This window comes from Bubalus bubalis, chromosome 9 (genome assembly GCF_019923935.1).
Source record: "Bubalus bubalis isolate 160015118507 breed Murrah chromosome 9, NDDB_SH_1, whole genome shotgun sequence".
Lineage (NCBI taxonomy): Eukaryota > Metazoa > Chordata > Mammalia > Artiodactyla > Bovidae > Bubalus > Bubalus bubalis.
In genome coordinates, this window is record NC_059165.1 from 71,025,736 (window position 1) to 71,053,167 (window position 27,432).

At 45.4% G+C, this 27,432-nt stretch overlaps 1 protein-coding gene across 4 annotated transcripts; it reads right to left on the bottom strand.

The window, feature by feature from the left end:
• Positions 1-1,948: 1,948 nt before the first annotated feature.
• BTNL9 (butyrophilin like 9) lies at positions 1,949-24,493 on the bottom strand. 4 transcript variants are annotated; one of them, XM_044947701.1, is made up of 11 exons: positions 24,375-24,492; positions 18,660-18,794; positions 16,472-16,819; positions 14,436-14,717; positions 8,887-9,015; positions 8,656-8,688; positions 8,343-8,363; positions 7,197-7,217; positions 6,935-6,961; positions 4,356-4,382; positions 1,949-3,250 (listed from the first exon to the last, which is right to left on the bottom strand). In XM_044947701.1, exons 1-11 carry the CDS (start codon positions 24,391-24,393, stop codon positions 2,631-2,633), a joined length of 1,662 nt encoding a protein of 553 aa, XP_044803636.1. In that variant the 5' UTR covers positions 24,394-24,492; the 3' UTR covers positions 1,949-2,630. The 4 variants fall into 4 exon arrangements, with proteins under 4 accessions (XP_044803636.1, XP_006075970.3, XP_044803637.1 ...); XM_006075908.3 differs by having other exon boundaries at positions 24,214-24,411; XM_044947702.1 differs by lacking the exon at positions 7,197-7,217 and having other exon boundaries at positions 24,375-24,493.
• Between the last annotated feature and the right edge of the window lie 2,939 nt (positions 24,494-27,432).

Below are 27,432 nucleotides of genomic sequence, written 5' to 3' on the forward strand. Positions count from 1 at the left end.
AGGAGGTGGGGGTGATTGGTAAAACTTTCCCTTCTCCCCCATTTATTTGTTCATTTATTTATGTATATCAGTAAAGATACACATATTCTTGGATTCCTTTTTTCTCAATCTATAACTCCTATTAATTACTTTGATGTTCAAATTTGGCTGATGCGAGTCCCTTCAAACTGGCTTTTCTGCCCAGTTGACATTTCCCCCTCTATTGTTTGAGGGCTTCTTGCATCCTGGTAATAGACTCATTCTGCTGCTGCTGCTGCTGCTGCTGCTGCGTCGCTTCAGTCGTGTCTGACTCTGCGCGACCCCATAGACGGCAGCCTACCAGGCTCCCCAGTCCCTGGGATTCTCCAGGCAAGAACACTGGAGTGGGTTGCCATTTTCTTCTCCAATGCATGACAGTGAAAAGTGAAAGTGAAGTCGCTCAGTCGTGTCCGACTCCTAGCGACCCCATGGACTGCAGCCTATCAGGGTCCTCCATCCATGGGATTTGCCAGGCAAGAGTACTGGAGTGGGGTGCCATCGCCTTCTCCGCATTCTGCTACATGTTTATTTCAACACTCCCAATCTATTAACTCAATTCTGGTACTATCTACCTAGTGTGTGCATGCTAAGTCGCTTCAGTCATGTCCAACTCTTTGTGACCCTATAGACTGTAGCCTACCAGGCTCCTCTGTCCATGGGATTCTCCAGGCAAGAATATTGGAGTGGATTGCCATGCCCTCCTCCAGGGAATCTTCCCGACCCAGGGATTGAATCCACATCTCTAACATCTCTGCATTGGCAGACTGGTTCTTTATCACTAGCACCACTTGGGAAGTCCGAGAGATAGGGTCAGATCCCACAAGTTAAGGGCTTAGTCCTGCAACACTTCCCTCTCTCTTTCAATACCAATTACAATTCCAGGTTGCCTGTGCTTCTGACCCACTCACTATAAATTGGAGATTCCCAAGACCCCTACCTTGAGTTCCATTAATTTACCAGAGCAGCTCACAGAAGTCAGGAAGAGTTTACTAACTAGATTACAGATTTATTATAAAGTGACATAGCTCAGGAACCAAGTAGAATAGATTCATAGAAGAAGTTATGTGGGAGGGGTACAGAGCTTCTTCCTTGATCTCTCTGAGCACCTCTCTCCCTGCATCTCCAGTGTTCACCAACCTGAAAGCTCTCTGAACCGAGTCCTTTTGGGGTTTTATGGAAAGGTTTCATCACATAGGCAAGACTGGTTAAATCATTGGCCCTTGGTGGTTGAACTCAATCTCCAGCCCCTTTTCCCTCTTTGAGGTAGGTGGGTAGGGTAGGGCTAACCCTACCCTCTGGTCACACAGTTGATTCCTGTGGCAACCAGCCCCATCCTTACTGGCTTTCTAAAAATTACCTCAGTAATATAAACTCAGGTGTGGTTAAAAGGGCTTGTTATGAATATCCAAAGACATCCTTATGACTCTTATATTTTAGAAAATTTCAAGGGTTTAAGAGCTTTGTTCTAAAATCTATGTCAGAAACCAAATAAATATTTCCTAGTGTAGATCAGAATCTCACCATGTATTTTCCCTGCCCCAGCCCTGAAGTGCATCATTTCTCCAAGGAGCCTCGGTTCCTTTCGGTAGTAAATAGTAACTAAAAACTAAGATCTCAGTGCTAGATGTGCTCATTGATACAGGGGTTTTGTTGTTTCTAAGCCCTCAGTGTAGACAGAGCTAGGAGCTATATCACATCTGTCTATTTATCAACAATATGCATCTATTTCATAGTAAAAACCTCGAGTTCACAATTATTCTTTCATTCTCTCCTTTCCCTTATGTCTTGTTTTATGTTTTTATATTTTGTTTGTTTTTGAGCTTTTCTTTTTCTTTTTGTATCTCTTGTCTCTGGCTAAAGAAATCTCTCAGCACACTTAGTGAATTGACCTCTTGTTTGGCAATTCTTGTCATTATTCATTTTAATGTTCAAATTGTCCTATAATTGGACTCAATGGAGCCCCTTTCACCTAGTTCCAGTGTCTTTTTGCTATGTTCCCATCCATTTTTGAGCATTCGTGTACATAAAAGCAAAAGATGTTCTCTACTTTCACCACTTCTCCAAGTTCATTTTGGTGCTAATTGGCAGTGAAAACTAGCATCTGAGCCTTAGGTGAACTTATTGCTTATGAAGTGTCATTGTTTCCAGACCTTTGTAGAGCTAGAAAATACATGCAAAAATATTAAAATACAGAAATTAACTGATACTCCTAATCTTATCTGATAAATTTTCTCCTCGTTTTCCCCCCATTCCAGTTTCTTTCATGTCTTCACAGTGAACACTTGTGACTCCTAGCAACATGAACATATGTTTACTCATCTGCTCAATCCTGCAACACACACAGATAAGCTTTGGAATTGTCTTTCTTTAAAAAAAGAAAGAAAGAAAGAAAGAAAAAATCATATTCATACATGTACACGTTCACATCTACATAGGCAAAGGTCTCTCTTTGCCCCCTTTCTGCTACACTGAGCCTTTTAGCCTTTGCCGGCTTTCTGGGGCAGACAGTGGGGTTAGTGTATCTGTTGGCTTTACAGGAAGCAGGAGAGCATAGCGCCAGGTGGGTACCCAGGAAGCCGCCCAGGACCCAGTCCAGTGGTCACGAAAGCACTTCACCACAGGCCCAGGACAGGGTTCGAGGACTCATTGGGTTGTAACCAGGCGTCACTGTCCTCCTCTTGGAGGACGCGTTTCTCACCAACTGGTAATGGGCAGATGGTGAGCGGATCTGGGTGTTCGCTGCCATCGTGGGCTCTAGGCCTGAAATATGCGCAGAGCATCCCCGGGAAGGTGTCGGTGAAGGTGAAAATGTGGGAGCCGTCGGATACGTTGAAGAAGGACAGCTTTCCAGCCTCAACATCCAGAAAGATGCCCACGCAGCGGGGCGGCACCCGCACGCTGAGCGGGACGCGGTGCTGGTCTAGGACGAAGTACTCACAGCTGTTCCACAGCCCCATCACCCAGTAGCCAGTCGCTGGGCTCATGCGAGCATGCTCTGCCCTAGGCACCGCTGCCAGACACACACCGAGGAACCAGCGGCTGCGGCGGCCCACGTGCACCTCCCAGTAGTGGCGGCCAGTGGAGAAGCGCTCCCGGCTCAGGACGCACGTCTGCTCAGAGAACTGCTGAGGGTTCTCTGACCCCGGCGCAGTCCTGAGTGAGGACACGCTTTTGCCATCTTCGGAAACCTCCAGGCTGGGGTGGGCGGAGCCAGGATCCAGGGTCACATCCACTGCGCAAAGGCACAGGGTCAGTGCCCGCCAGGGACGGTTCTGCCCCCACCCACATCCCTGTCCCCTCCCCTGATAGGCAAACCTCTAGTTCTCCCGATGGAGCAATCGGTGGAATAGTTACCCCTCTCCTGAAGCCCCTCCTACCACCACCCTGGGACTGAAGGGGCATGGAAGTCACTCCCTAGCTTTTGAAAGTGATTAGAGGAATTCATTACCTTCCTTAACCGGAAGGCTCTTGAATTCCATGATGCCATACAGAGCACAGATAGCAAATGAGGGAGGTTTGTGGGGATGGAGGCGGGCTCACTTTTCCCAAGACCTGGGCCGCAAGAGGGCTCCCCAGGTAGCGATAGTGCTAAAGAACCCGTCTGCCAATGCCCCAGACATAAGCGAGAGGGGTTGATCCCTGGGTCGGGAAGATCCCCTGGAGGGGGGCATGGCAATCCACTCCAGTATTCTTGCCTGGAGAATCCCATGGACAGAGGAGTCTGGCCGGCTACAGCCCATAGGGTGGCAAAGAGTCCTACACGACTGAAGTGACTTAGCACACACGCACAGTCAATAGGAAGGAGCTTAGGACTGGTTCTTCCTGGCTGCTCTCATCACTCAGTGTGACCTTGAGATCACTAGTGAGCTCTGGGCCTCTGTTGTACAGCAATGTTAGGATTTTAAGACTGAAGGGGACCCCTGAGATCATCTAGTCCAGTACCCTGCACTCCAGCAACCCATTCCATCCCACCCCCCAAATCACACTCATTTGATGGACAGGGACCCCAAGGATCCCCCTGTTAGATAATGTGGGAAGTTCTGCCAGATGGAAGCAAATCTAGTAAAACCCAGAAAGTTAAATGCACGTGGGAGCTTCAGAGTGCACAAAAATGTGTGCATGTGTGAGTGCAATCACATTTGTGCATATGAGCATGTATGTGTGCAGGCATATGTGTCATGTTGTGTGTGTGTGCAAGTGAGCTTGTGAGTTCGTATGCAGGCTCCATCCATGGCGGCTGGACAGATTCTTCCTCTAATCTCAGTTCTGGACAGCTCCCTTCTGATTAAGATCCAGCCAACCTAATTCACAAGGTACAGTTCCTTGGCTTCAGTTACCTGCATGTCGTTGAGCTGCTCTCCACTCTGAAACCAAACAGAGAAGAAAAAGAGACTCAGAGATCTGAGTCAGTAACTCCAGAACCTTGAGGGAGCCTCAAGATGCATGAAGGATGCCTGTAAACTGAATAATCTCATTTCCACCATGATAACTTGTTTGGACCCAGACTAGCCTGGGTCCACCATGGCATCTTCCCAGGAATTTGGGATTGGGCAGGGAGGCTGGTGCCAGTGCTGGCTTATGCCAAAGCTTGTACAGGCTGAGGTGGTGCTGGATAGTGGGATAATAGAGTATGTGAGCAAAGAGAACCAATATAGGCAGTTGGGATGCCTTGAAGGATGGAAACAAAGTCTCTATTTCTGACTGGCTTAGTCCCCAGGAGGCCCAGCTGAGCTTGGCTCCTGTCCTAAGACATCCTCTGGACACCCTGACTTGCTCTCTTTCTTACTGTGTGGATTTCTGTTTTATTTTATCTCGTCCTATATTACAGAAGAGAGCACCAAAGTCACAAAATGCAGAAGCAGTAGAAGACGTCTTCAGAGCTCCATAAATTTATAGCAGGGCTTTTCAACCCTGATTTTGCATCAGAATAACCAGTAGAACTTCACAAATCTAGAGCTCTTGCATAGAATAACTCAAATCTATACAAATGTCAATCCTCCCTAAATTTAGCTGTAAATTCAAACCAATCCCAGCTAAAACTACTTTTGGATGTTTTGGGGAACTTCATAAATTTATCCTAAAATTTATATTTTAAAAAGGTCCACAAACTTTAAAGGAAGGGGAAATGGAGGAGAACTTGTACTATCAGGTATTTTAAAAGCCAAGGTAATAGGTGACCAAGAGGCAGACCCATCAGGACATGGCAACTGAGTATGCACTAAAGTTGATGTCCACATCGATGGGTAAGTCACAGATAGTGTGTAGTAAGTGGCACTGGGAAAGCTAACTCTTTATATGAGAAAAATCACGGCATTCTTGTCTAACACCACATAAAAAGGTGAATTTTAGATGGATAAAAAAACTTACACATAACATATAAAGTGACAAGAAGAAAATGTAGGAGACTAGATTTGTAACCTAAATGTGAAGAAGATCTTCAACAAAAGTTAAAAGACACATACCATAAAGTAAAAGTGTGATAAATTATATTTTATCAGAACTAATTCTTTTCAATAAGGGGCACCACTGGACAAAGCTAATACCAGATGACAGAAGAGAAGAAGGAATTCACAATGTGTAATAACAATGAGAGATTACTATCATATATATTATATAATAATAATAATATTGCATGAAGGATGCCTGCAAGCCCAAAGGCTCCATTCCCCAGCACTGACACCAGCCCTGTCCTGTGAATCAACAAGAAAAAGATAGCAACAACATATGGAAAATAGGCAAAGGACATGAACTGGCAATTTTCAGAAGAGGAAGCCCAAAAGCCAGCTAGTAAAGAGATGCTCAGATGAGTGCAAACCCAAAGAATAATTACTCATCTCCATTGACTGGCAAGCTCAGAAAGCTGGCTCACATGGGATGTGGGCTCATGGAGCTTCCATGCACTGCTGGCATGGGATGATGGTTCTACTTTCAGGAATCCCTTTATCCCACTTAGTGAGACATCCCTAGTGGGCCAGCACTTCTCCTCTTAGAGAAATCTCCACACAGGGCTAGAAAACAATTTATTCAGCACTAGTGGTCTGTAGTGATATGGAGTTAGAAGGCTGGATGTCTCTCCAGGAGGATGGCTGACTCAAATGGAGTGCTCTGCAGCAAGGGGATACAGACTAGATTTACATGTGGCAGCAGGGATGGATATTAAAGCACAGTGATGAGTGAGAAAAGCAAGGAACAGCATGAGACTGTAAACATCTTTACAGTAACTATAGTGTATGTGCACAAAACAGAAATTTCACCTCTTGCAAGAATACATACAAAATAAAGATACACATTACTGGTTGCTTTACAGGGGAAATGGAAGAAGGTACAGGGACAAATATTTACATGTAAGGTAACATGCCCATTCCAGAACCACAGGTGAGAGTCTTTGAGGGCAGGCACCAGGAATCTAGGTGATTCTGATGTGCAACCAGGATTGGCACCAATGATTTACTTTATGCTTACACCTCTGCTGCTGCTGCTAAGTCACTTCAGTCGTGTCCGACTCTGTGTGACCCCATAGACAGCAGCCCACCAGGCTCCCCCATCCCTGGGATTCTTCAGGCAAGAACACTGGAGTGGGTTGCCATTTCCTTTTCCAATGCATGAAAGTGAAAGTGAAGTCACTCAGTCATATCCGACTCCTGGCAACCCCATAGACTGCAGCCCACCAGGCTCCTCTGTCCATGGGATTTTCCAGGCAAGAGTACTGGAGTGGGGTGCCATTGCCTTCTCCACCTCAGGACAATGTAAACATAAATATAAAAGTCAAAGTCAAATATAACCTATACTGTGTGACATAGATTAATACATGTGTGTAGCAATGGAATAAATCAGAATGAAGCATAGTTGGTTAGAGCAGGTGACTAGGATGCTGAGGCATAAAGTGGACAGTGGGAGAAACATGGGCTTCACTCACCAGCCTGGCCTTCGGCCCTTCTCCAGTCTGAAGTAGCCAAGGAAAAGCAGAATTAGAACAAAGTCCCTTCAGCCTTCTTGTTCACACATCAAATTTTGCACCCACCCCTGCTCCACTCCCCTTTCTCCTGCCACCCACATAGCCAGCAGGGTTCCAATCTGGCCATCATTCCTGCTTGGGAGATCAGAAGAACATTTACAGATAACCAGGTGCTACAAGGTAGACAAGAAGAGAGAGTTCTGGGTGGGGGAGAGTCACTTACCCAACTCTACTTGAAGCTTCCCTGTAAGCAGAACCCACAGAGAAAATATCAGCCTTTGGATGAGTGAAACCACCTTTGCAAGGCAGTTAGGTCACTGAGACGTTTCATAGTCTTAAACTATTACTCATTCCAATCCTGTTTTAGGTGCTGCATCACCCATTGGCAAGTTTCTTACTCCTCATCCTATTCTTTGCTCTATGGCAGAAATCTGCACAGGGCTGGGAAGGGAAAACATTTGCCCTGAAACTGCAAGCTTTTCCTAGGGAGGAAGTCCTGTGTAAGTCCAGGCACTAGGCACATCCTGCATGAACCTCAAGGTTACTTACTGGTTATATTATTTTAAAAACCGGGTGGATATCACACTCAATTATTTCCCCTGGCCAGATACCAAGACTCTGATATTCTGCCACCAGAAATGCATTCCTCTGAGTTCTCTACTCTATGCCATCTTTTAAAAGTTAAGACGAGGAAAGGCAATAATATACACTAGTTCAGACGATGGTGTTAATGACTTATCATGCTGTTTTGTTGTTGTTTGGTCAATTGCCTTTTGTTCATTTTCCCCTGCATGACTAGGTAAACTGCAAGACAAGCTTCTACTTCACTATTTTGTCTGGTGTTTTTCTGGAGCAGACAAACTGGTTCTCAAGGTCTTCCCCTACCCATTGTGGCCTTCTCCTCCATCCCCTCATCCTTTGAATTCACTCTTTCCTCCTCCCCCAACATGGTTTCAAGGTGCTGAATCTCCCTGGGGAGAAAAGTGGATTTGATAAATTACTTTCACTTTGGTGCAAATTACAGATACCTTCTTTCTCGGTGACATTTGCTTTAAAAAGAGAAGGCTATCCTAGGAAGATGAACCAGAAGGAGGAGACCTTTAACCGTGGAGCTGTAACTGAATCATAATTTGCAGGAGAGGGCCTGGCAAAATCTACCCAGAAAATCTTAAGTCATACTTCCTTGGCAGGTGTGCACACATCCATTTGGGAGGGGAAAGGCAGGATGTGCAGAAGGCTGGATATAGAATTAGATCACTGTGATTCAGTGCTCTCCAAAGGGGGCCTAAAATCACTGAACCCTTGCTTCTGCCATGGGTTACTCCCCTAGCCCACAGCCAGCACAATGGGCATGGCACCCAGAACTTACCCAGCTCCACTGTGAGTTTCCCTGGAGAAAAAAAACAAAGAATAGAGAAAAATTTCCATCCATCACTGAGGGCTCGCTTCTCCAAAGTGCACAGACTTGGAACCCACATGCTCTGGAGAGCCAGTTTGAGCTGGACATGGGGAAGGAACAGGCTCCAAGGCGAGAGAAGTGAAAGTAAACCTCTGCCGCAATCCCTCTCTGCCCCCTCCCAAACTCCCCTAACCCCATGTGCCCTACTTGTCTTCTTGACCCAGTGCCCAGACTTCTGTTACTCAGAGATGTGGGTGAAAAGCCTATCTTTCCTCGCGCTTACCTTTGTCTCTCTCTGCCTGCTTCTTTAGCTTTTCTGAAAGGAAGAAAAAAGGGGAGCAGAGATCAGTGCGTGCACTCCTCTGCCTGTCTTCCGGGTCCCATTCCCGCCCTGGCGCCCGGCAAGATGGCCCCTCAGCAGTGGCCTTCCCCACCCCACCACCATGGCCGCCTCCACCACTTTTCTCCTGGGCAAAGCCAATTCCAGGAGGGCAGCCCCCTGACTGCCTGGTACCTTGGGACTTCCGTTGCTTCCGAAAGAAGTACAGCACCAGCATCATGAGGAGAGCCAGAAGGAGCGGCAGGCCCACCAGAGTCCCAAGGAAAGCTCTCTTCCAGGGAGAGGTTCTGTGTAAAAACACATCTGGAAAACAACCACTCATCACTAAACACTAAGTGAGAAGACTGGTCCAGACACTGTATGCCAGAAAATCTTTCTAGCGACTGGTTGGCCCTTTCTGGGCCCTACCATGTGTGTGTGCATGCTTAGTCACTTCAGTCATGTGTTCAACTCTTTGCAACCCTATCACCTGTAGCCCACCAGGCTCTTCTGTCCATGGGATTCTCCAGGCAAGAATATTGGAGTGGGTTGCCATGCCCTCCTCCAGGGGATCTTCATATCTAGCAATTGAACCCACATTTCATGTGTCTCCTGCATTGCAGGCAGATTCTTTTCCCACTGAGCCACCTGGGAAGCCCAGGCCCCACCACAGCTGTCTGTAAAATGGGCATGAAAGCTATTGCATGGTGCTCAGGAGAAGCAGCATCTGAGGAAGAGCAGAAACTTGAACTTGCTCAGCACAGAGGGGAAAATACTGCAAACTGAGGGATGTAAAAGGAAGGAGCTGATGGGCTCTGCCCAGTCCTTCATCTTAGAACTTATGTGACCACAGCCCTGACCTCCCTCTACTTCTTCTCACTCTTGCTTTACATCTAAGAAAATTAGAAATCAAGGTGTTGATATCTGAAACCCAGTGAATAATTGCTACCTATTGCTCTGACAAACTATGGAAAATTCTTCAAGAGATAGGAATACCAGACCACCTGATCTGCTTCTTGAGAAATCTGTATGCAGGTCAAGAAGCAACAGTTAGAACTGGACATGGAACAACAGACTTGTTCCAAATTGGGAAAGGAGTATGTCAAAGCTGTATATTGTCACCCTGCTTATTTAACTTATATGCAGAGTACATCATGAGAAATGCCGAGCTGGAAGAAGCATAGGCTGGAATCAAGATTGCTGGGAGAAATATCAATAACCTCAGATATGCAGATGACATCACCCTTATGGCAGAAAGCGAAGAGGAACTGAGAGCCTCTTGATGAAAGTGAAAGAGGAGAGTGAAACAGGTGGCTTAAAACTCAACATTCAGAAAACGAAGATCATGGCATCCAGTCCCATCATTTCATGGCAAATGGATGGGGAAACAATGGAAACAGTGAAAGACTTTATCATTTTGGACTCCAAAGTCACTGCAGATGGTGACTGCAGCCATGAAATTAAAAGACGCTTGCTCCTTGGAAGGAAAGTTATGACCAACCTAGATAGCATATTAAAAAGCAGAGACATTACTTTGCTAACAAAGGTCCATCTAGTCAAGGCTATGGCTTTTCCAGTAGTCATTATGAATGTGAGAGTTGGACTATAAAGAAAGCTGAGCACTGAAGAATTGATGCTTCAACTGTTGTGTTGAAGAAGACTCTTGAGAGTCCCTTGGACTGCAAGGAGATCCAACCAGTCCATCCTAAGGGAAATCAGACCTGAATATTCATTGGAAGGACTGATGCTGAAGTTGAAACTCCAATACTTTGGCCATCTGATGCAAAGAACTGACTCATTGGAAAAGACCCTGATGCTGGGAAAGATTGAAGGGAGCAGAAGGGGACAACAGAGGATGATATGATTGGAAGGCATCCCTGACTTGGTGGACATGAGTCTGAGTAAGCTCTGGGAGTTGGTGATGGACAGGGAAGCCTGGCATACTGCAGTCTATGGGGTCAAAAAAAGTCGGACACGACTGAGTGACTAAACTGAACTGAACTGATTGCTCTGATGAATCCATGTGTCATATTGCCCTTCATGCAAACACCTGGCTTCTACTTCTCATCACACCTTTGCAAGAATTGTTAGCAAAGCCATGTAGGGCTGACTGACAGTTCCCCTATTCCCACTCCAGACATCCTAAGGAGGATCTGCCCAGAAGCAGAGTGTGGTGCAGAGCTTACAGAGACAGGGGCCAGACAGTAAAGAAATGCATGCAAAACAGAGCAATCCTCTAGAAACTCTTGTGGAAATTTGATAGAATAATTTTATGTCTGTTGAAGATAATGAAATTGGTGCTTTTATCTCAATGGTCTTTAATTTTTTCTTTTTTATTGTAGTAAAATAAACAACACAAAATTTACTATCTTAACCATTTTAAGTTTATAGTTCAGTGGCATAAGTACATTAACACTGGAAATTCCCTGGCAGTCCACTGAGTTCAATCCCTGGTTGAGGAACCAAGATCCTGCAAGCCATTGTGGCATGGCCAAAAAAATTTAAAAAAAAAAAGTACACCAACATGGTTGTGTAACCAACACCAGCAGAACTTTTTTTAATTGTCCCAAACTGAGATTCTGTACTCATTAAACACTAACTCCCCAATCTTCCCACCCCAGCCTCTAGTAATTTCTATTCTGCTTTTCCTCTCTATGAATTGATGATGCTGGGTACCTCATATAAATAGAATCATACAATATTTGTCCTTTTGTGTTTGTCTTTATTTCACTTAACATAATGTGTTGTTTTGGTTGGTTTTTAATTTTCTTTTTTTAGCAGTGTGTTTTTATTATTTGGTAAAAGTATTGAGCCACAAAGGACCGGTCCTTCACCACAGATGGTTTTTGAGAGCTCAGAGTCCTATGCTTAGATGACCTGTGATCTCCATCTGGCTCTCTGTTCCAGCCTTTCCTGCATCTTTCCAGCTCCTCCAGTAGCTATGCATATTTCCACCTCAGGACCTTTGCACTTGCTGTTCCCTCTACCTAAATAGTCTCCTTGCAGAAATCCATGTAACCAACATCCTTTGTCAAGGTTAAACACAAATTTAAAGGTTTGTGCAAAAAAGCGAGCAAGATTCCCCTTCCCCTTCTCTTAGACTGTTTCCTTTAGAAAATTTATAAATTCTTTCTCTGTCCCTTCAAGTGCTTCCCAGGTGGCACTAGTGGCAAAGAACTCAACTGCTAACACTCTCTGACATAAATCACAGCAAGATCCTCTATGACCCATCTCCCAGAGTAATGGAAATAAAAACAAAAATAAACAAATGAGACCTAATTAAACCTAAAAGCTTTTGCACAAAGAAGGAAACTATAAGCAAGGTGAAAAGATAGCCCTCAGAATGGGAGAAAATAATAGCAAATGAAATAACTGACAAATAATTAATCTCCAAACTATACAAGCAGCTCATGCATCTCAATACCAGAAAAATGAACAACTCAATCAAAAAGTGGGCAAAAGACCTAAACAGACATTTCTCCAAAGACATACCAATAGCTAATAAACACATGAAAAGATGCTCAACATCACTCATTGTTAGAGAAATCCAAATCAAAACCACGATGAGGTATCATCTCACACCAGTCAGAATGGCCATCATCAAAAAGTCTGCAAGCAATATATGCTGGAGAGGGTGTGGAGAAAAGGGAACCCTCTTGCACTGTTGGTGGGAATGCAAACTGGTACCGTCACTATGGAGAACAGTGTGAAGATTCCTTAAAAAAAAAATGGGAATAGAACTGCCATATGACCCAGCAATCCCACTACTGGGCATACACCCTGAGGAAACCAGAATTGAAAGAGACACGTACCCTGCACGCATTCACTGCAGCACTATTTACAATAGCTAGGACATGGAAGCAACCTAGATGTCCATCAGTAGATGAATGCATATAGAAGTTGTGGTACATATACACAATGGAATATTCAGTTTAGTTCAGTTCAGTTCAGTTGCTCAATCGTGTCTGACTCTTTGCGACCGCATGAATCGCAGCACGCCAGGCCTCCCTGTCCATCACCAACTCCCGGAGTTCACTCAAACTCACATTACTCAGCTATAAAAAGGAATGCATTTGAGTTGGTTCTAATGAGGTGGATGAACCTGGAGCCTATTATACAGAGTGAAGTTAAGTCAAAAAACAAATACTGTATATTAATGCATACATATGGAATTTACAAAGATGGTACTGGTGATCCTACATGCAGGAGACACAGATGTAAAGAACAAACTTTTGGACTCAGTGGGAAAAGGTGAGGGCGGGATTTGAGAGAATAGCACTGAAACATGTACATTATCATATGTAAAATAGATGACCAGTACAAGTTCGATGCGTGAAGCAGGGCACCCAACGCTGGTGCTCTGGGACAACCAGAGGGATAGGGTGGGAGAGAGATAGGAGGGGGGTTCAGGATGGGGTGGACACATATACCTGTGGCTGATTCATGTTGATGTGTGGCAAAAACACCACAAATTGTAAAGTGATTATCCTCCAATTAAAATAAATTAATTTTTAAAAAGAAACAAAAAAACTGGTTAAAAAAAAAAAAAAGAATCTGACTGCCAGTGCAGGAGATGCATGAGACCTGGCCTCAGTCCCTGGGTCAGGAAGATCTCCTGGAGGAGGAAATGGCAACCCACTCCAGTATTCTTGCTTGGAAAATCCATGGACAGAGGAGCCCAGCAGACTACAGTTCATGGGCTCAAAAGGAATCGGACACGACTGAAGTGACTTAGCACGCACATTCCTTCAAGATGTATATAAATGTTTCTGAAAGTTATATAAGGACCTTCCAGCTTTACAATCCAGGAGTGATTTTCTTAAGGAGCTCAGAGCCATTTCTTTGAAATGGAAACATCAAGAAGAAAACACCCTATCTCCAGGCCTCCTGGGAGGTTCCCTTAGGTACCTGGCTCCAAGTTGTAGCTACATGCTTGTCATTGAGATAAGAGATATCTTTCTCCTTGCATAAAAGCAATTAGCTAACACAGATGTTACCAGTTACCCAATTACCAGGTGAATTTTGGGTGACTATGTATCACACACATATATATCCCTATGAACATTAAACCCATCAGTGGAGGCCTCATAATAAAACTTTGATGCTAGATAATGGCCTCACTTTCAACTCATTGCCTAACAGTCTTCTTTCCTGATTCACCACTTTAAGATCCATGTACACATATACAACCCACCATACTTGGCACTCTTCCCTGCTTCATGTTTCTCTGTATCACCTAATACCTTTGAACATGTGCTATAATTTACTCTTTTGTGTATCTGTTTCCCCCATGGAATGTGCACCTGAGGGCAGAGGTTTGGGGAACATTGTGAGTGCTCAATAAATATTGTTTGAGGGATAAAATTAGGAACATGTGGGTTCTTATGATGCTCTCTAATAATATTGGCTTTCTGGAACCTCCCCCAATTACTGTACTCTTAGTAGGTTTTAAATATTATGGCTTCAGGTGTCAAGTTCAGCCTGCCCTGTACACAACCAAGCTCCAGAGCCCTTGTGTCCTAATAGATGGTTTTGGGGATAATGGCCTGGAGGAGGACATGGCAACCCACTCCAGTATTCTTGCTGGAGAATCCCAGGGACAGAAGAGCCTGGCAGGCTACAGTCCATGGGGTTGTAAAGAGTCAAACGCGATTGAAGTGACTGAGCACACACACACACACAGGGATAATGGACATGGAGAACTTAAAGGCTAAGAAGACGAGGGTGAGCTGGCACCCACTGACCTGCTATGTGGATCACAAACTCTTTCTTTTGGCCTAGGAGGTGGTTCTGGATGGAGCAGGACACGTTGCTGTGGGCCCCCTCTTGGACGACCACAGATGTTTCCAGACTGAACAGGCCTTGGACATCCTCAGTGATGTTTTCAGTCTCCGGGGGCAGGCATCGTCCGTGATGGTCTCTCCACTGAGACTGTGGCTTGGGGTACCAACCATTGGAGTGGCACCTAAGCTGAATGCCTCCCTCCTTGAAGCCCTCAATGGAGATATGAGGGTCTGAGCCCAGTCCTGGGAGAGGCAGGAAGAGTAGGAAAGATCAGGCTCCTTCCCAGATGTACATGAGGTTCATGTCACCATTCACCATTTGCAGTCACCAGAAGGCATGGTGACTGTGACCACTCAACACATGTGGGCTTGCAACCCACCATGGACCATAAATGATGACAGGCTAAACTGTAGATGGCATGTGGGGACTGCACTACCTCTGAAGGGCATTTTTAAACAGGGAAAGGCTGCTGGTATTTAGCCATATAATGCAAGGGACCGTCCCCCTAGGTTGAAGAGTAATCCCATCCCAAATTTCAATAGATTGTCTTCTCTATCTCTTGAATCCCACCAGAACTAAAGTATCTTTGTTATGCATACTTTCTAAAATTTCTCTACCCAAGTAAACTAGCTTTATATTTTGAATATGCAAAACATTAATATGGTTTAAACATCAATACTATAAAAAAAAGGTAGATCAAAAAAGCCCCAGGCTTTTCTCCATCCTTTGCATCTCCCTGCTCCCTCTCCTTTAAGTAATCAATTTCATTAGCTTCCTGTGTTTCTTTTGTGCCATGTTTCTTCTCCTTTCTTACACAAAAATTAATATGCTATAGAGCTTCTTTTGCATCTTGCTTTTTTCTCTTAAAAACACCCTAGAATTCACTCCACATCAGCTTAGCACTTGTCCTCAATTTCTTCCTCTTTTTTTTTTAAGCTACATAACTTGATATAGACCTTACTCAGCACCTATGCTTGGACATTTAGGGAGTTTCCATCAACCCTAAGTACTCATTGGAACGACTGAAGCTGAAGCTAAAGCTCCAATACTTTGGCCACCTGATGCAAGGAGCTGACTCATTGGAAAAGACCCTGATGCCAGGAAAGATTGAAGGCAGGAGGAGAAGGGGGTGGTACAGGATGACATGGTTAGATGGCATCAGTGAATCAATGGACCTGAATTTGAGGAGGACAGAGGAGCCTGATGCGCTGCAGGCCATGTGGTCGCAAAGAGTTAGACATGACTTTAGGGACTGAACAGCAGCAACACTGCTGAACAATGTAAATTTATACAAATGCCTTTCTTTCATATTGGAGTTGTGGGAGGTATATCTCCAGGGTCAACTCCCAGAGGTGGAATTGCTGTTCAAAGGCAGACACAAAGGAAGTCCTGTTAGCTGTTGACAAATCCCCCTACCCTGGAGCTCAGGACTTTGAATTTCATCAGCACAGTAAGAAGGGGCCTGCTTTCTCCATCAAGTGTAGTCAGTCTGATAGGGAAAAATTACCTCTCTGTAGTTTTAATTTGCCTTTTTCTCACTGTGAGTAAAATAATTGTCATTTCCTTTGTTTAAGGGCCATTTTGTGTGCATTTTGGGAGTTCATTTTCTAATGAATCTTTTTTAATATTCTTTTTTTTTAATTAGAGAAATTTTCCCTTTCTCTGTGCTTTTCAGTCTATCTTCTCTTGCTGCTGCTAAGTCACTGCAGTCGTGTCCGACTCTGTGCGACCCCATAGACGGCAGCCCACAAGACTCCTCTGTCCCTGGGATTCTCCAGGCAAGAACACTGAAGTGGGTTGCCATTTCCTTCTCCAGTGCATGAAAGTGGAAAGTGAAAGTGAAGTCGCTCAGTCCTGTCCGACTCCCAGCGACCCCATGGACTGCAGCCTACCAGGCTCCTCCGTTCTTGGGATTTTCCAGGGAAGAGTACTGGAGTGGGCTCTTTCCAAGTGGATCCTTCTCCCCTCCGTGTTGGGGATTGACCAGATCACTCACCTGCTACCTCCAGCTCCCAGGTCGCTTCCCCAGTGAAGTCGCTGGAGAGGAAGCGGCACCCATACGGACCCTCGTCGGCAGGGACCACGTGGTGGAGCCGCAGAGTCACGCTGCCGTCTGCGATATCGTCCGTGATGAGTTGGGTCCTGTTCTGGAACTGCTTCATCTGCCAGCCATAGAACTCCTGCTGCTCCCGGTACAGGTGCACCACGTTCGAGGCCTGGCTCCGGAACCAGAGGATCTCCATGTGCTCAGCGTCCCGGTATGGTGACAGGTGGCAGGAGAATTCCACTTCATCCCCGACATGTGCCAGAATGGGTTCCTCATGGCCTACCACCCTGATCTCCTCTAGGACAAGATCCCAGACAATGGCCCAGATAAACTTTCCTCAAATAAGATAGTGTTCATATGTTTTGTGGGTTGGGTTGTTTTTTTTTTTTTTTTTTTTGCCAAAGATTCCATGTAATTTAATGCCTCAAAAATGTTTATTTGTTTGTTTGTTTGTTTTTTGCAGCTCAGAAATCCACAGTGAACTATTCAAACAACACAAGTGAAACACTCTACAGGACAACCAATCCTGTTTCTTGAACAAGTAATTATCATGAAATCGTTGGATGTGCCACGTTAAAAACTACATGAGACACATTACAACCAGATACAAATGTGTGGTGGGGTACTGGTAGCTGGTTTGAACCAACCAGCTGCCAATATTATTCAGAGGACGGTTGCGTCAATATGGTCAGGGCATTAAATTAAATGGAATCTTCGGCAAAAAAAAAAAAAGTACACTATCCTCTTATATGAATAAAAATTGACATATTTGCATAAATGTGCAGAATAAAAGATCTGAGAGAAGAAAGACCAAATTATTGATGGTGATCATTTCTGCATGTTGCAAATAGATGTTTTCTTATTTTTGCTTTGTCTGATTTTCTAATATTTTATAATGTACATGCACAGCTTCTGTAATAACAAAGAATATTAAAATAATCTGGGGAGGCTGCTTCTTGCCTCATGGGTTTTCCTATCTAAAATCAAAGCCTGCTGTCAAGATTTTTATTCATCTGGATCTTTCATTTGATTGTCCTCTGCAGTGATGTCTCCACGTGGCTGCTTTACTCCCTGTTTTCTGTAATTTCCATGAGAGTTTCTGTTCCTGCTGTAGTGCCTTTCCACCCAGCATGCCTTCATTCGTTTTTTTCTGGCTTTTGTGCTCCTCCTTTCCTTCTTTCAAAGCTTGGCTTAATCCCACCCCCAACTCTTCCTTTATGAATTCCTCCCATCCTTCACTTGGCCTATATAGCATGGGAGCAACTTTCTTCTCTCCATACAAGACCCCTTGTTGCCTACTGGGTATAGCCTTGACACCGCTCCTACCAGCTTCCCTCGTCAGGTTCTCTCCAGCTATCGCTGCTCCCATGCCTGATGCCTGGCCCTTTTCCTGGGCGTACCCTGCCTCAGTTTACTCTCCATCTGTCATCTTCCTACAGACTGTCTCTTGCAAGGTTCTACTCATACAGTACCTCCTGTCATGGCCCTTCTTGGCTTTCTGGAAAAAACAAATTGGTCTCTTAGCTGTGATCCCAGATCTTTGGGTACATTTCTCTTGCAGCTCTGGTCACACAGCTGGACAGTCATGTATATCATGTCTGTTCACCTTCCTCGAACAGACTGAGGATTTGGGCTGTTCTTTGTCAATCACTTCAGCATCCCTGGTTTCCAGCTCAGGGAGTTGGGGAATTCTATTTGCATAATTAGTTTACATTCTCTGTTAGTTGCTTCTTTCATGAGAGATGGTATGACCAGGATCCTTTGTGTTCTTCAAAAGCTATGGCTTATATCGCAGGAGAGGAGTTAAAAATATTTTCCAACTGGTTCAGCCTAAGTATAGACCAGTAAGACTTTCCTGGCACCCTCCCACTATGCCTTCTGCCATGTTTGTGAGCTGTGGAGTTGTTGGGGATAGGGGGGCCCTGAAGGGATGGTGGAGGAGCACTGTGGGGCTGGATGGTGCTCAGGGTCAGTGACTCTTTAATAACTGGGATGGAGGGCTTATTTTGTAGCCCCTGAGACAGCCTAGTAAAAGGCTGCAAGATCTCAGTCCTGGAATAACCTGCAGAAGGGGTGGGCAGAAGCTGACGTGCTCGGTGAGGTCCTGGCTGTCTGGGATACAGATTAGACATGTTACCTGAGCACAGCACCCTGGGCTGGAGGAGAAGGAGCAGGTGAGTGAGGAAGAAGAGACTGCTGGGCAGACGTCCTCGCTGGTAGGAGTTCAGGAAGACTGAGAAATCCATCACTTTTCCACAGAAGTGGGGGCCACCTGCAAAGGGATAAAGACATACTGGAATGATGCAGTAGAGTTAGAACTCCACGTATCAGGCCTGACATCTGTTATTGCCTCAAGTCTATTTTTTTTCGGGGACTTGCAAGCTCCAGGGCCTGGCTTCTTTCAGTCATAGCCAGATGTGAGAGTTGCTTCTAATTTTAACAGGCAGCATTGCTTGTGGTGGGGTTGACCCTTGCTTGGACTCACAGTCCTCCAACAGGACAGGGCCAAAGGGTCCCAGAGGAAGCAGCTTCTGAGCTTCGCATTGTTTAGAGCCAGGAATAGAGCCATGCATTGTGTGGGAGCTGAGTTAGATTTCAGTGATTTGGCCCAAACAAAGGGAAATCTATAAGAACTCCCAGATGCGTTTTCCTTTTCTCTGCCCAAACCTGTTCCCGATTCCCTTTGACCTGGAACATCAGGTCCACAAAACAGAGGAACAAACACAGTGCACTTTCCTAAGTGGCATGCACGCCTGGCTGCCTTTTAACTCCAGCCATACCTAGGACACCTTTTTCCAGCCCTGAGACTTCAGGTGGAGTTCCCAGAAGGTCAGTTGATGACTGTCACTGGGTCAATAGCATCTTTAAGACCACAGTGATGGGGCTGTCTCATCGATGCCTCCCCATACCCATCCGTGGCCCCAGAGACCCAGCCCCAGTGCAAGCAAGGGCTGTTCCCTCTTCACTCCTGATGCCCCTTGGGGAGCTGTGGTAATGTAATATGAGAATCAGTGAGCCTGAGTAGCCAATTCATCTTGGGACATATACAAGCCTCCCCACACTTCTCCTCTATTTAGTTGTGGGACTTTATGCAGACTATGTAACTTGTTGAACGTTAATTTTTTCACTTGAACAATGGAAGAAACCAATCCAACTCAGAGGGTTGTTAAGCCTTCAAGGTGAGATGGATGCTCTTTAAAGAAAAATCAGCTCCACCCTCTGCTTCCAACTGCTTTCTGCTCCCCATCTTCTTCTAGAGGCTACATCCCTCTCCTTTCACTCCATCATAGCATCCCAGAGCAGAAACGCCCATGGCAGCTTCTACTCTCCAGCTTCCCCAGTCTACCCTCTCCCTCTGTCTGCCATCCCACTCTACTATTTGGTTTGCCTTTTCCCACAGACCTGCGAGGTAGCACCCGTTCCTGGGGTCCTGTGGCTACAGAGCTCCAGCCACACCATCAGTAATATCGCCAGCAGGGTTTACATGAAGGACTTTAGTTCTTTTTTTATTGTGTAGTTGATTTACAATGTCTTAATTACTGCTGTACAGTAAAGTGATTCAGTCTTTTTTTTAATATTTATTTCCATTATGGTTTGTGTTGGGCTTCTCTGGCTGTTCAAATGGTAAAGAATCTGCCTGCAATGTAGGAGACCTGGGTTTGATCCCTGGGTCGGGAAGAGCCCCTGGAGAAAGGAATGGCAACCCACACCAGTGTTCTTGCCTGGAGAATTCCAAGGACAGAGAAGCCTGGTGAGCTACAGTCCCTGAGATCACAGAGTCAGACACAACTGACTGACTAACACACACACAGTTTGGGTTATAGAGACTTCCCTGGTGGGTCAGACGGTAAAGAATCTGCCTGAAATGCAGGAGACCCAAGTTTGATCCACTTTCTTTTTAAAAAATATTTTCATTATGGTTTATCATAGGATATTGAATATAGTTCTCTATGCTATACAGTAAGACTTTGTTTATCCATCCTATATATGAAAGCTTACAGTAAAAAAAAGAAGTTGAATTCCAAGAGTTGAATGATGGTTAGCAGGGGAAGAGGATGGGGGAATGTGGTACATGTTGGTCAAATGGTACAAGCTTTCAGTTATAAGATGAATAAGTTCTGAAGATCTAACATATAGCACGGTGATCATAATTAATAATACTGCATTGTATATTTAAATTTTGCTAAGATTAAAGTTTTAGTGTTCTCACAACAAACAAAAAAGGTAACTATGTGAGATGGTAGATTATTAGTTTGGTTGTGATTATTATTTCACAATGAATGTGTTTATCAAGATATCATATGGTACAAATATATACAATTTGGGGGGCTTCCCTGGTGATCCTGTATATAGGATTTTCCGCTGCCAATGCAGGGGGCCCAGCTTCAATCCCTGGTCAGAGAACTAGAGCCCACATGCTGTGACTGAGTTCACGTGCCACAACTAAAGATCCTGTATGCCGCAAGCAAGACCCAACACAGCCAAGTAAATAAATACATTTAAGAAAATAAATCATATATACCATTTTTATTTGTCAATCATACTTCATAAAGCTGAGAGAAAAACGTATTAGGGTTTAGTAAATTATTTTTCTGCAACTATTCAGGTAGTCATATTTTTTTTTTCCTTCTTTTTCAATTGATTAATTTACCTAAATGGTCAAAATCCTTAGAATAAAATAGTTGACAATGAAAAAAAAAGCTAACAGTATGTGAAAGACTTTAAAACTGTTGGTCATGTAGCAGGAGATGGTCTGAGGAAGTGTGTAGGTAAGTTGATAGAAGGCAGGCAACATGAATGACCTCTGTGCTGGAAGGACCTGGGCTGACAGGACCACTGCCAGAGGGAGGGGCAATGGCCTGTGAGTCAGTCGATCAGGGGCCTTGCCTCATGGAAAGCAGAGGCTAAGTTGGGAAGGCTTCATTCATGCATCAGAAGGGGCCCCTAAGGAAGGAGACTGGAGTCCCCTTTCAAGGGGGCCTGGCTGTTTTGATAGCCAGCAGCTATTGGAATATGGTCACACAATAATCAGCAGAACAGAGGCCCTGGGCCAGAGCCCAGGCTCAGGCTGGGCAGTCTAGCCTTTCACCCTTTTGGCTGACAGCAGAAATGTGTCTGCGACAGGCCCACCAACTGGGAACAAAGGACACAGAGCCCTATGAGTGTGAAGCTCTAAGGATACATTAGCACCAGCTAATGCCTTCCAAAACAAGAGGAACTCAGAGGGTGTTTATGAATCCATACGGACTGGCCAGACTGTGAGGAATTAGTCAAGACTTGTGCTAGGAACAACTTGAGTGTTCCCAAGGCAGCAACAGGGCATTAGATGGGCCTGCAGCTGGGGGAAGGGGCACCTCACAGCAGGATCAGTATTCAAGGTCCCATATTCCTGGGGAAGGAGGAAGCTGCCATCTATCAGTCAGTCTGTGTGTTCCAGACCCTGGAATTACTATCAGGACTGCAGTTCTCTGTTGTGATACACTCTTGCGATTTCAGTCACTGAGGCTGCAGGTGGAAGAGGTCATAAACACACATACATACATGCATGTGTCCACAATAATAAAAACTAATATGAATTGAGTGCTTATCAGAAGTATTATAAGTATTATTACTATTATCATAGGACCAAGGTACAGACAAGGAAACTGAAGCAGAAAGAGGCTAAGTGACTTGCCCTGCACACATGGCTGGAAGGTGGTGGAGTTGGGGGAGTTCCTCCCAAGCTCTGCACTTCTCTGGACGCAGCTTCCTCACCAGCAGTGTCGTGTCAAGGGCACCTCAGTTCTCCTGTCCCCCAATTCATGACCCCTGTTAGGGACCACCTCGTCACAGACTGCAGCACTCGCCCTGACAGCATTTCACGGCAATTGAAGAAGTGGCTTGAGTCCCCAGATGACGGCCGCAAGACTAACCAACCAATAAATGAATACAAACAAATCCACTTGTGATAAAACAGCCTAAAACGAGTGTTTCCCTCAGACCTTGTCAACAGCATCTTCTCCAGCAGGAGATCATGCTCCATAGTACTTTTGCTTCCAACATGAAGGAGCTGATTTTAAAGCCTTTAATTGGAGGGAAGCCATCTGGTGAATTCTTGAAGGGAAAATAGAGGGGCTGAGATAGCATATTGAAAAGCAGAGACATTACTTTGCGAACAAAGGTTTGTCTAGTCAAGGCTATAGCTTTTCCAGTGGTCATGTATGGATGTGAGAGTTGGACTGTGAAGAAAGCTGAGCACCGAAGAATTGGTGCTTTTGAACTGTGGTGTTGGAGAAGACTCTTGAGAGTCCCTTGGGCTGCAAGGAGATCCAACCAGTCCATTCTGAAGGAGAGCAGCCCTGGGATTTCTTTGGAAGGAATGATGCTAAAGCTGAAACTCCAGTACTTTGGCCACCTCATGCGAAGAGTTGACTCATTGAAAAGACTCTGATGCTGGGAGGGATTGGGGGCAGGAGGAGAAGGGGATGACAGAGGATGAGACGGCTGGATGGCATCACTGACTCGATGGACATGAGTCTGGGTGAACTCCAGGAGTTGGTGATGGACAGGGAGGTCTGGTGTGCTGCAATTCATGGGATCGCAAAGAGTTGGATACAACTGAGCGACTGAACTGAACTGAACTGAATGCTCCCTTCCTGTTCTAAAGAGCATACTCCTCCCCATTTGCTGCCAGAAGTTTGCCTTTTCCAACCTCCCTCAGCAGTTGAAACACTCTGATCCTTACCCCTCTGAGAGGAAACCCCTTCTGATCTCAGCTATTCACATCACAGTGGAAATGAATTTTAGCTTCCTTTTCTGATGGTGAGGTTTTGCTGGGGAAAGGTGAGAGACTGGACATGTTGCAGATTTGAGGAAGATGGAAGACCCAGGGAGGGGAAGGATGGCCCAAAAGGGGGTCCCAGGTTAGAGTTAAGCTCTGCTGGTGGGGAACATGCTCCCTGCTCTCCAGGGAGTCTTTGAAGACACAGGGAGATATAAGGGTCGTGCACACCAATGCCAAAGAAATGCGGCTGAAATGCTGCTACCCTCCACCCAAGTTTATCTTTCCTCTTCTTTCTGTGTTTCTTCTCATTTTTTCCCTGGCCACACTCCAACTTCATTCCAGTTTTCTCCACCTGCATGTCCAACTCCTGAATAACATTTACGTTTTCTTGATTTCCAGTCCTTCAACTCTTGAGTTTCTCTTTGAATATTATTTTATTTTGCTTTTGCTGTTTTGTAGGCTTGGGCTGTGTGTGCTTTGCCCCTGTCTCATTCCCTGTGTCCTGAGCTTTAAGCCCCCAGGGGTAGGACTTGGACACTCTTGCACCCTCTCCTCTTTCAGCACCCACGGCAATGCTTTGCCCTCCACAAACTGTTAGTTAATGCTCCCTGGCTTGCTTTGGTTTTATTTCACTAGGTCCTCAAGAGTATTTACACCCCTGGTCTCTAAGGGAGATGAATAGCCCCAAGGAGAGATCTTCAATGAGGCTTCATATGGCTTGAGGGGGAAATGGGATGTGTCTGAATCCTTCCTATTCAGGTAGAACTGCCAGAACGGACATCTCCCCTCGGTCACACTGACATCCTTATCCTGCAGCCAGGTTCAGCTGATAAGAAGGTACCAACCCATGCTGTGCTATCTCCTCAGCCCTCATTTTCTGTGTCCCATTTCTGAAAGGTGGAGGTTTAGACAGGATTGAGTCACATACCTGGCAGATAGCAGCAAAGGGTCCAAAATGACAGGTGATCTCAAGTTCCCTGCAAGGGAGACAATCACGAAGTATTCTGGCTCCAGATGCTAAGGTCCTGTAGACACGAGCTGACACAATAGAAGGGGACCAGCTCTTCTGTGACAGAATTATTCACTCACCTTCCACATTAAGATACATGCTGCTTGCTCAGTCCTTTGTTATAAAAACCAAGATAGATAGAACAAAACGAGGAAGTCTCTGTCACATCCTGCCTGGATTGAATTTCCATGGAAAGTGCCCCCACTAAGGTCTTAGAAGTAGGGTAAAGGTATCTGGGAGTTTTGTAGGGACTGCAAACTACAGAAGCTCAGAGCAGGGAGAAGACGCTCCAGCTGGCTGCCCAGGATCTCTAGGGTTCCAGGGAGGCAGGATGGCCATGCCTGCCCCTTTCTCTTCACCATCATAGCAAAACATATAGAGACTGGACAGGAATATCCACTGAGGATTAGGAAAGGTCTGGTGCTCAACTCTTAACTCTGGTGCTCAACTCTTACCTCCACAGGGTTAAGGACAGTAAGAAAAATAATCTTGGAACTTGGCCATGAGTAAAACCTGCAAGAGCTGTTCACATACAACTTGCAAATGCAGCAGGGTGTTGTGCTGGGACTCCTCTAATGGAGCAAAGCTCAAAAAGAGAAGAAACAATGACTATCCCACCCTACCCCATTTTGCCATATGCCACTGTGACACTTTGGTGTTAGTGGGAATGAAGCACAATGGACCAAGGTGCCAGCCTAACCAGCTATTACCCCTACCCTGACATCATTCCTAGGGGACAAGTCAGAGCTGTGGTACAGGGGAATTCAAGCACATGGAGGACTCCCAGAAAGAAATGCCTGATGTTTAGGGAGGGGCCTGTGCAGATGCTGGGGTTCTGGGTTAGTGGATGGAAGTGAAAACAGTGAACTTCAGAGCCCCAACCTGATGGTGATGCTCAATATTGAGGCAGGCTGGTGCATGCACCCCATAGAGACATCCCAGGACAGCAAAGGGAGCTGTGTAGTGAGCTCAAATGGTGGGTACCAGTCCCGGAGGGTTGGGGAGACAGAGGAGGGCCCAGGGACAGATTTAACCTAAAATTGACACTGATTAAAGAACAGGATCAGGGAAATGATGGAGACAAAGCGAAGGGTAAAAACACTGAGTGGAGGGAGGCTGTTAGCATGTATGGGGCAGGAATAGGTTATGGGCTTGCCATGAGAGTGTATGAAAATCACCAGTTGAAGGCAGTCCTGGAAAGAAAAATAGATGGGACCAAATTGCAAAGGACCTTTTATTCTACAGAAGGAAGTGGAACATTGTCCTGGTTGGCAGCCAAGAGTCAATTGGACATTCAAAGGACCTGAAGAGATTCAGGATGGGAAGAAAAATGGTGGTTGTTTGAGGGACGATTTGGAAAGGTTAATCCTGAGATTTTTATTGGTCTTTCCCTGAGGTCCTGCACACCACCTGGGGAGAGGTGAGAATGTCAGAGCAGGAATCCAAAGGCAGCATACAGAGTTCACTTCTGTGACCTCTGGACACAGCACAGCTGGGATGTGGGAGGGAGACCCCAGCTGCCACTTCCTGCACTTCCCGGCGCATCCTCCAGCAGGGACAGGACCCTGTGCCCTCTCCTACCAGCTGCACATGGGCACCTCATTCCAAAGCCTCAAGAAATGCATGCATGCCTGTGTTTAAAAAGAGGATGAGCTCTGGACTCCTGGGGAGCTGCAAGTGAAAAGGGAAGGAGCCTCAGCTGCATTTGTTTGAGCAAGCTCCAGGTGATGGACAGGGAAGCCTGGCGTGCTGCAGTCCATGGGGTTGCAAAGAGTCAGACACAACTGAGTGACTGAACTGAACTCAGCTGCCTTTGGTCAGTGAGGAACTCATCTTTACAGCTATTCCATTGGGTCACTTTGGCCAATTCTCCTTGGTGTATACCAACCTCACCATGAGGTTGTCTGAGAGGATTCATGGCTGGGGGAGCCTGAGAACACCCCCAGCATAAAGGCCATTCTCACATACGACATGGGAAGATGGAACAAAAAGTCATGCCAAATTCACAAGTAGATCGGTTAATTCTTCTGCAAAAAAAAAAAAAAAGGAAAGACAGCAGAAGAAATGGCAATAAGAACAGCTTAAGATAAACTTGTGAGAACAGATGTAAATGTAGGGGAGAGGGGAAGTCCCCTTCTATACTGAGTTTGAAAATATATAAAGCTTTCCCTCATCTTCAGAGTCCATGGAGGAACTTGTATCCTCTTTCTCACTACCTCTCACTGTTCATTCTAGCTTTTCCAGTCTTCTTTCTGTTTATTCTTGGCCCCTAATCTCTACCAGCCAAGCACCCATGGTGGTTACCTCCATCCCCATGCATTTTCTCCCAGCATCCCACCCACCTCGTCTCTCTGCTAATCTCTTTCCCCAAATTCCTGCTCAAAATTTCTTCTTCCAATGCCTTCATGAATGAATTTCCTCTTACCTCTGTATACATACTTCTTCTCATTTTTTAAGTTGCCTCATATAGTTTAAACTTGTATAAATGTCTCATGGGGCCACATTTGCAAATGTCTTTATGTAACTATATATTTTTTTTCCTCTACAATTCTGGCTCCTGCTCTTCAGCAGCCAAGTCTTCTTGACCCTTGGGTACCAGCAGTGATTCTTCTTCACAAAGGATATTAGCCAATCACATGACCTGGTCCACAAAAGAGAAGACAGTTATTAAAGGAGATGGGTTTTGCTCTGCACTGCTCAGAGGCAGAAAGATTTGCTAATTTCTCAGCAACCTTCCCTCAGCTCATAGCATGGCTCCCTGACTCTCCTATTACATACCTTCTTTTGTTGTTTTCCAAGAAACTTAGACTGAAAGTCCTGTGCTTGTCAGCTGGCAGGGCGCCAACCATTGTGCTTTTGTCACACAAATGGTGACGTGCACACTTGCATTGAGAGAGAAGAAGAAACACACTACCAGCTCAGGCATTCATTTTAAGCTAGGTCCTGGGGGACATAAAGGGCTACAAGGGCCTCATACACCCTTCCACTACTCAACCACCCTGAATTCTCCAAGGTCAACAGGCATTTCTGGAGTGACTTTAGGAGTGTGGCCCAAAGGCATCCTCATTGGACACTCCAGCCTTAAAGGAATCCCTGTCTAGTAAAGAATTAGCCAATATCCTCTTATAATAAGCAGAA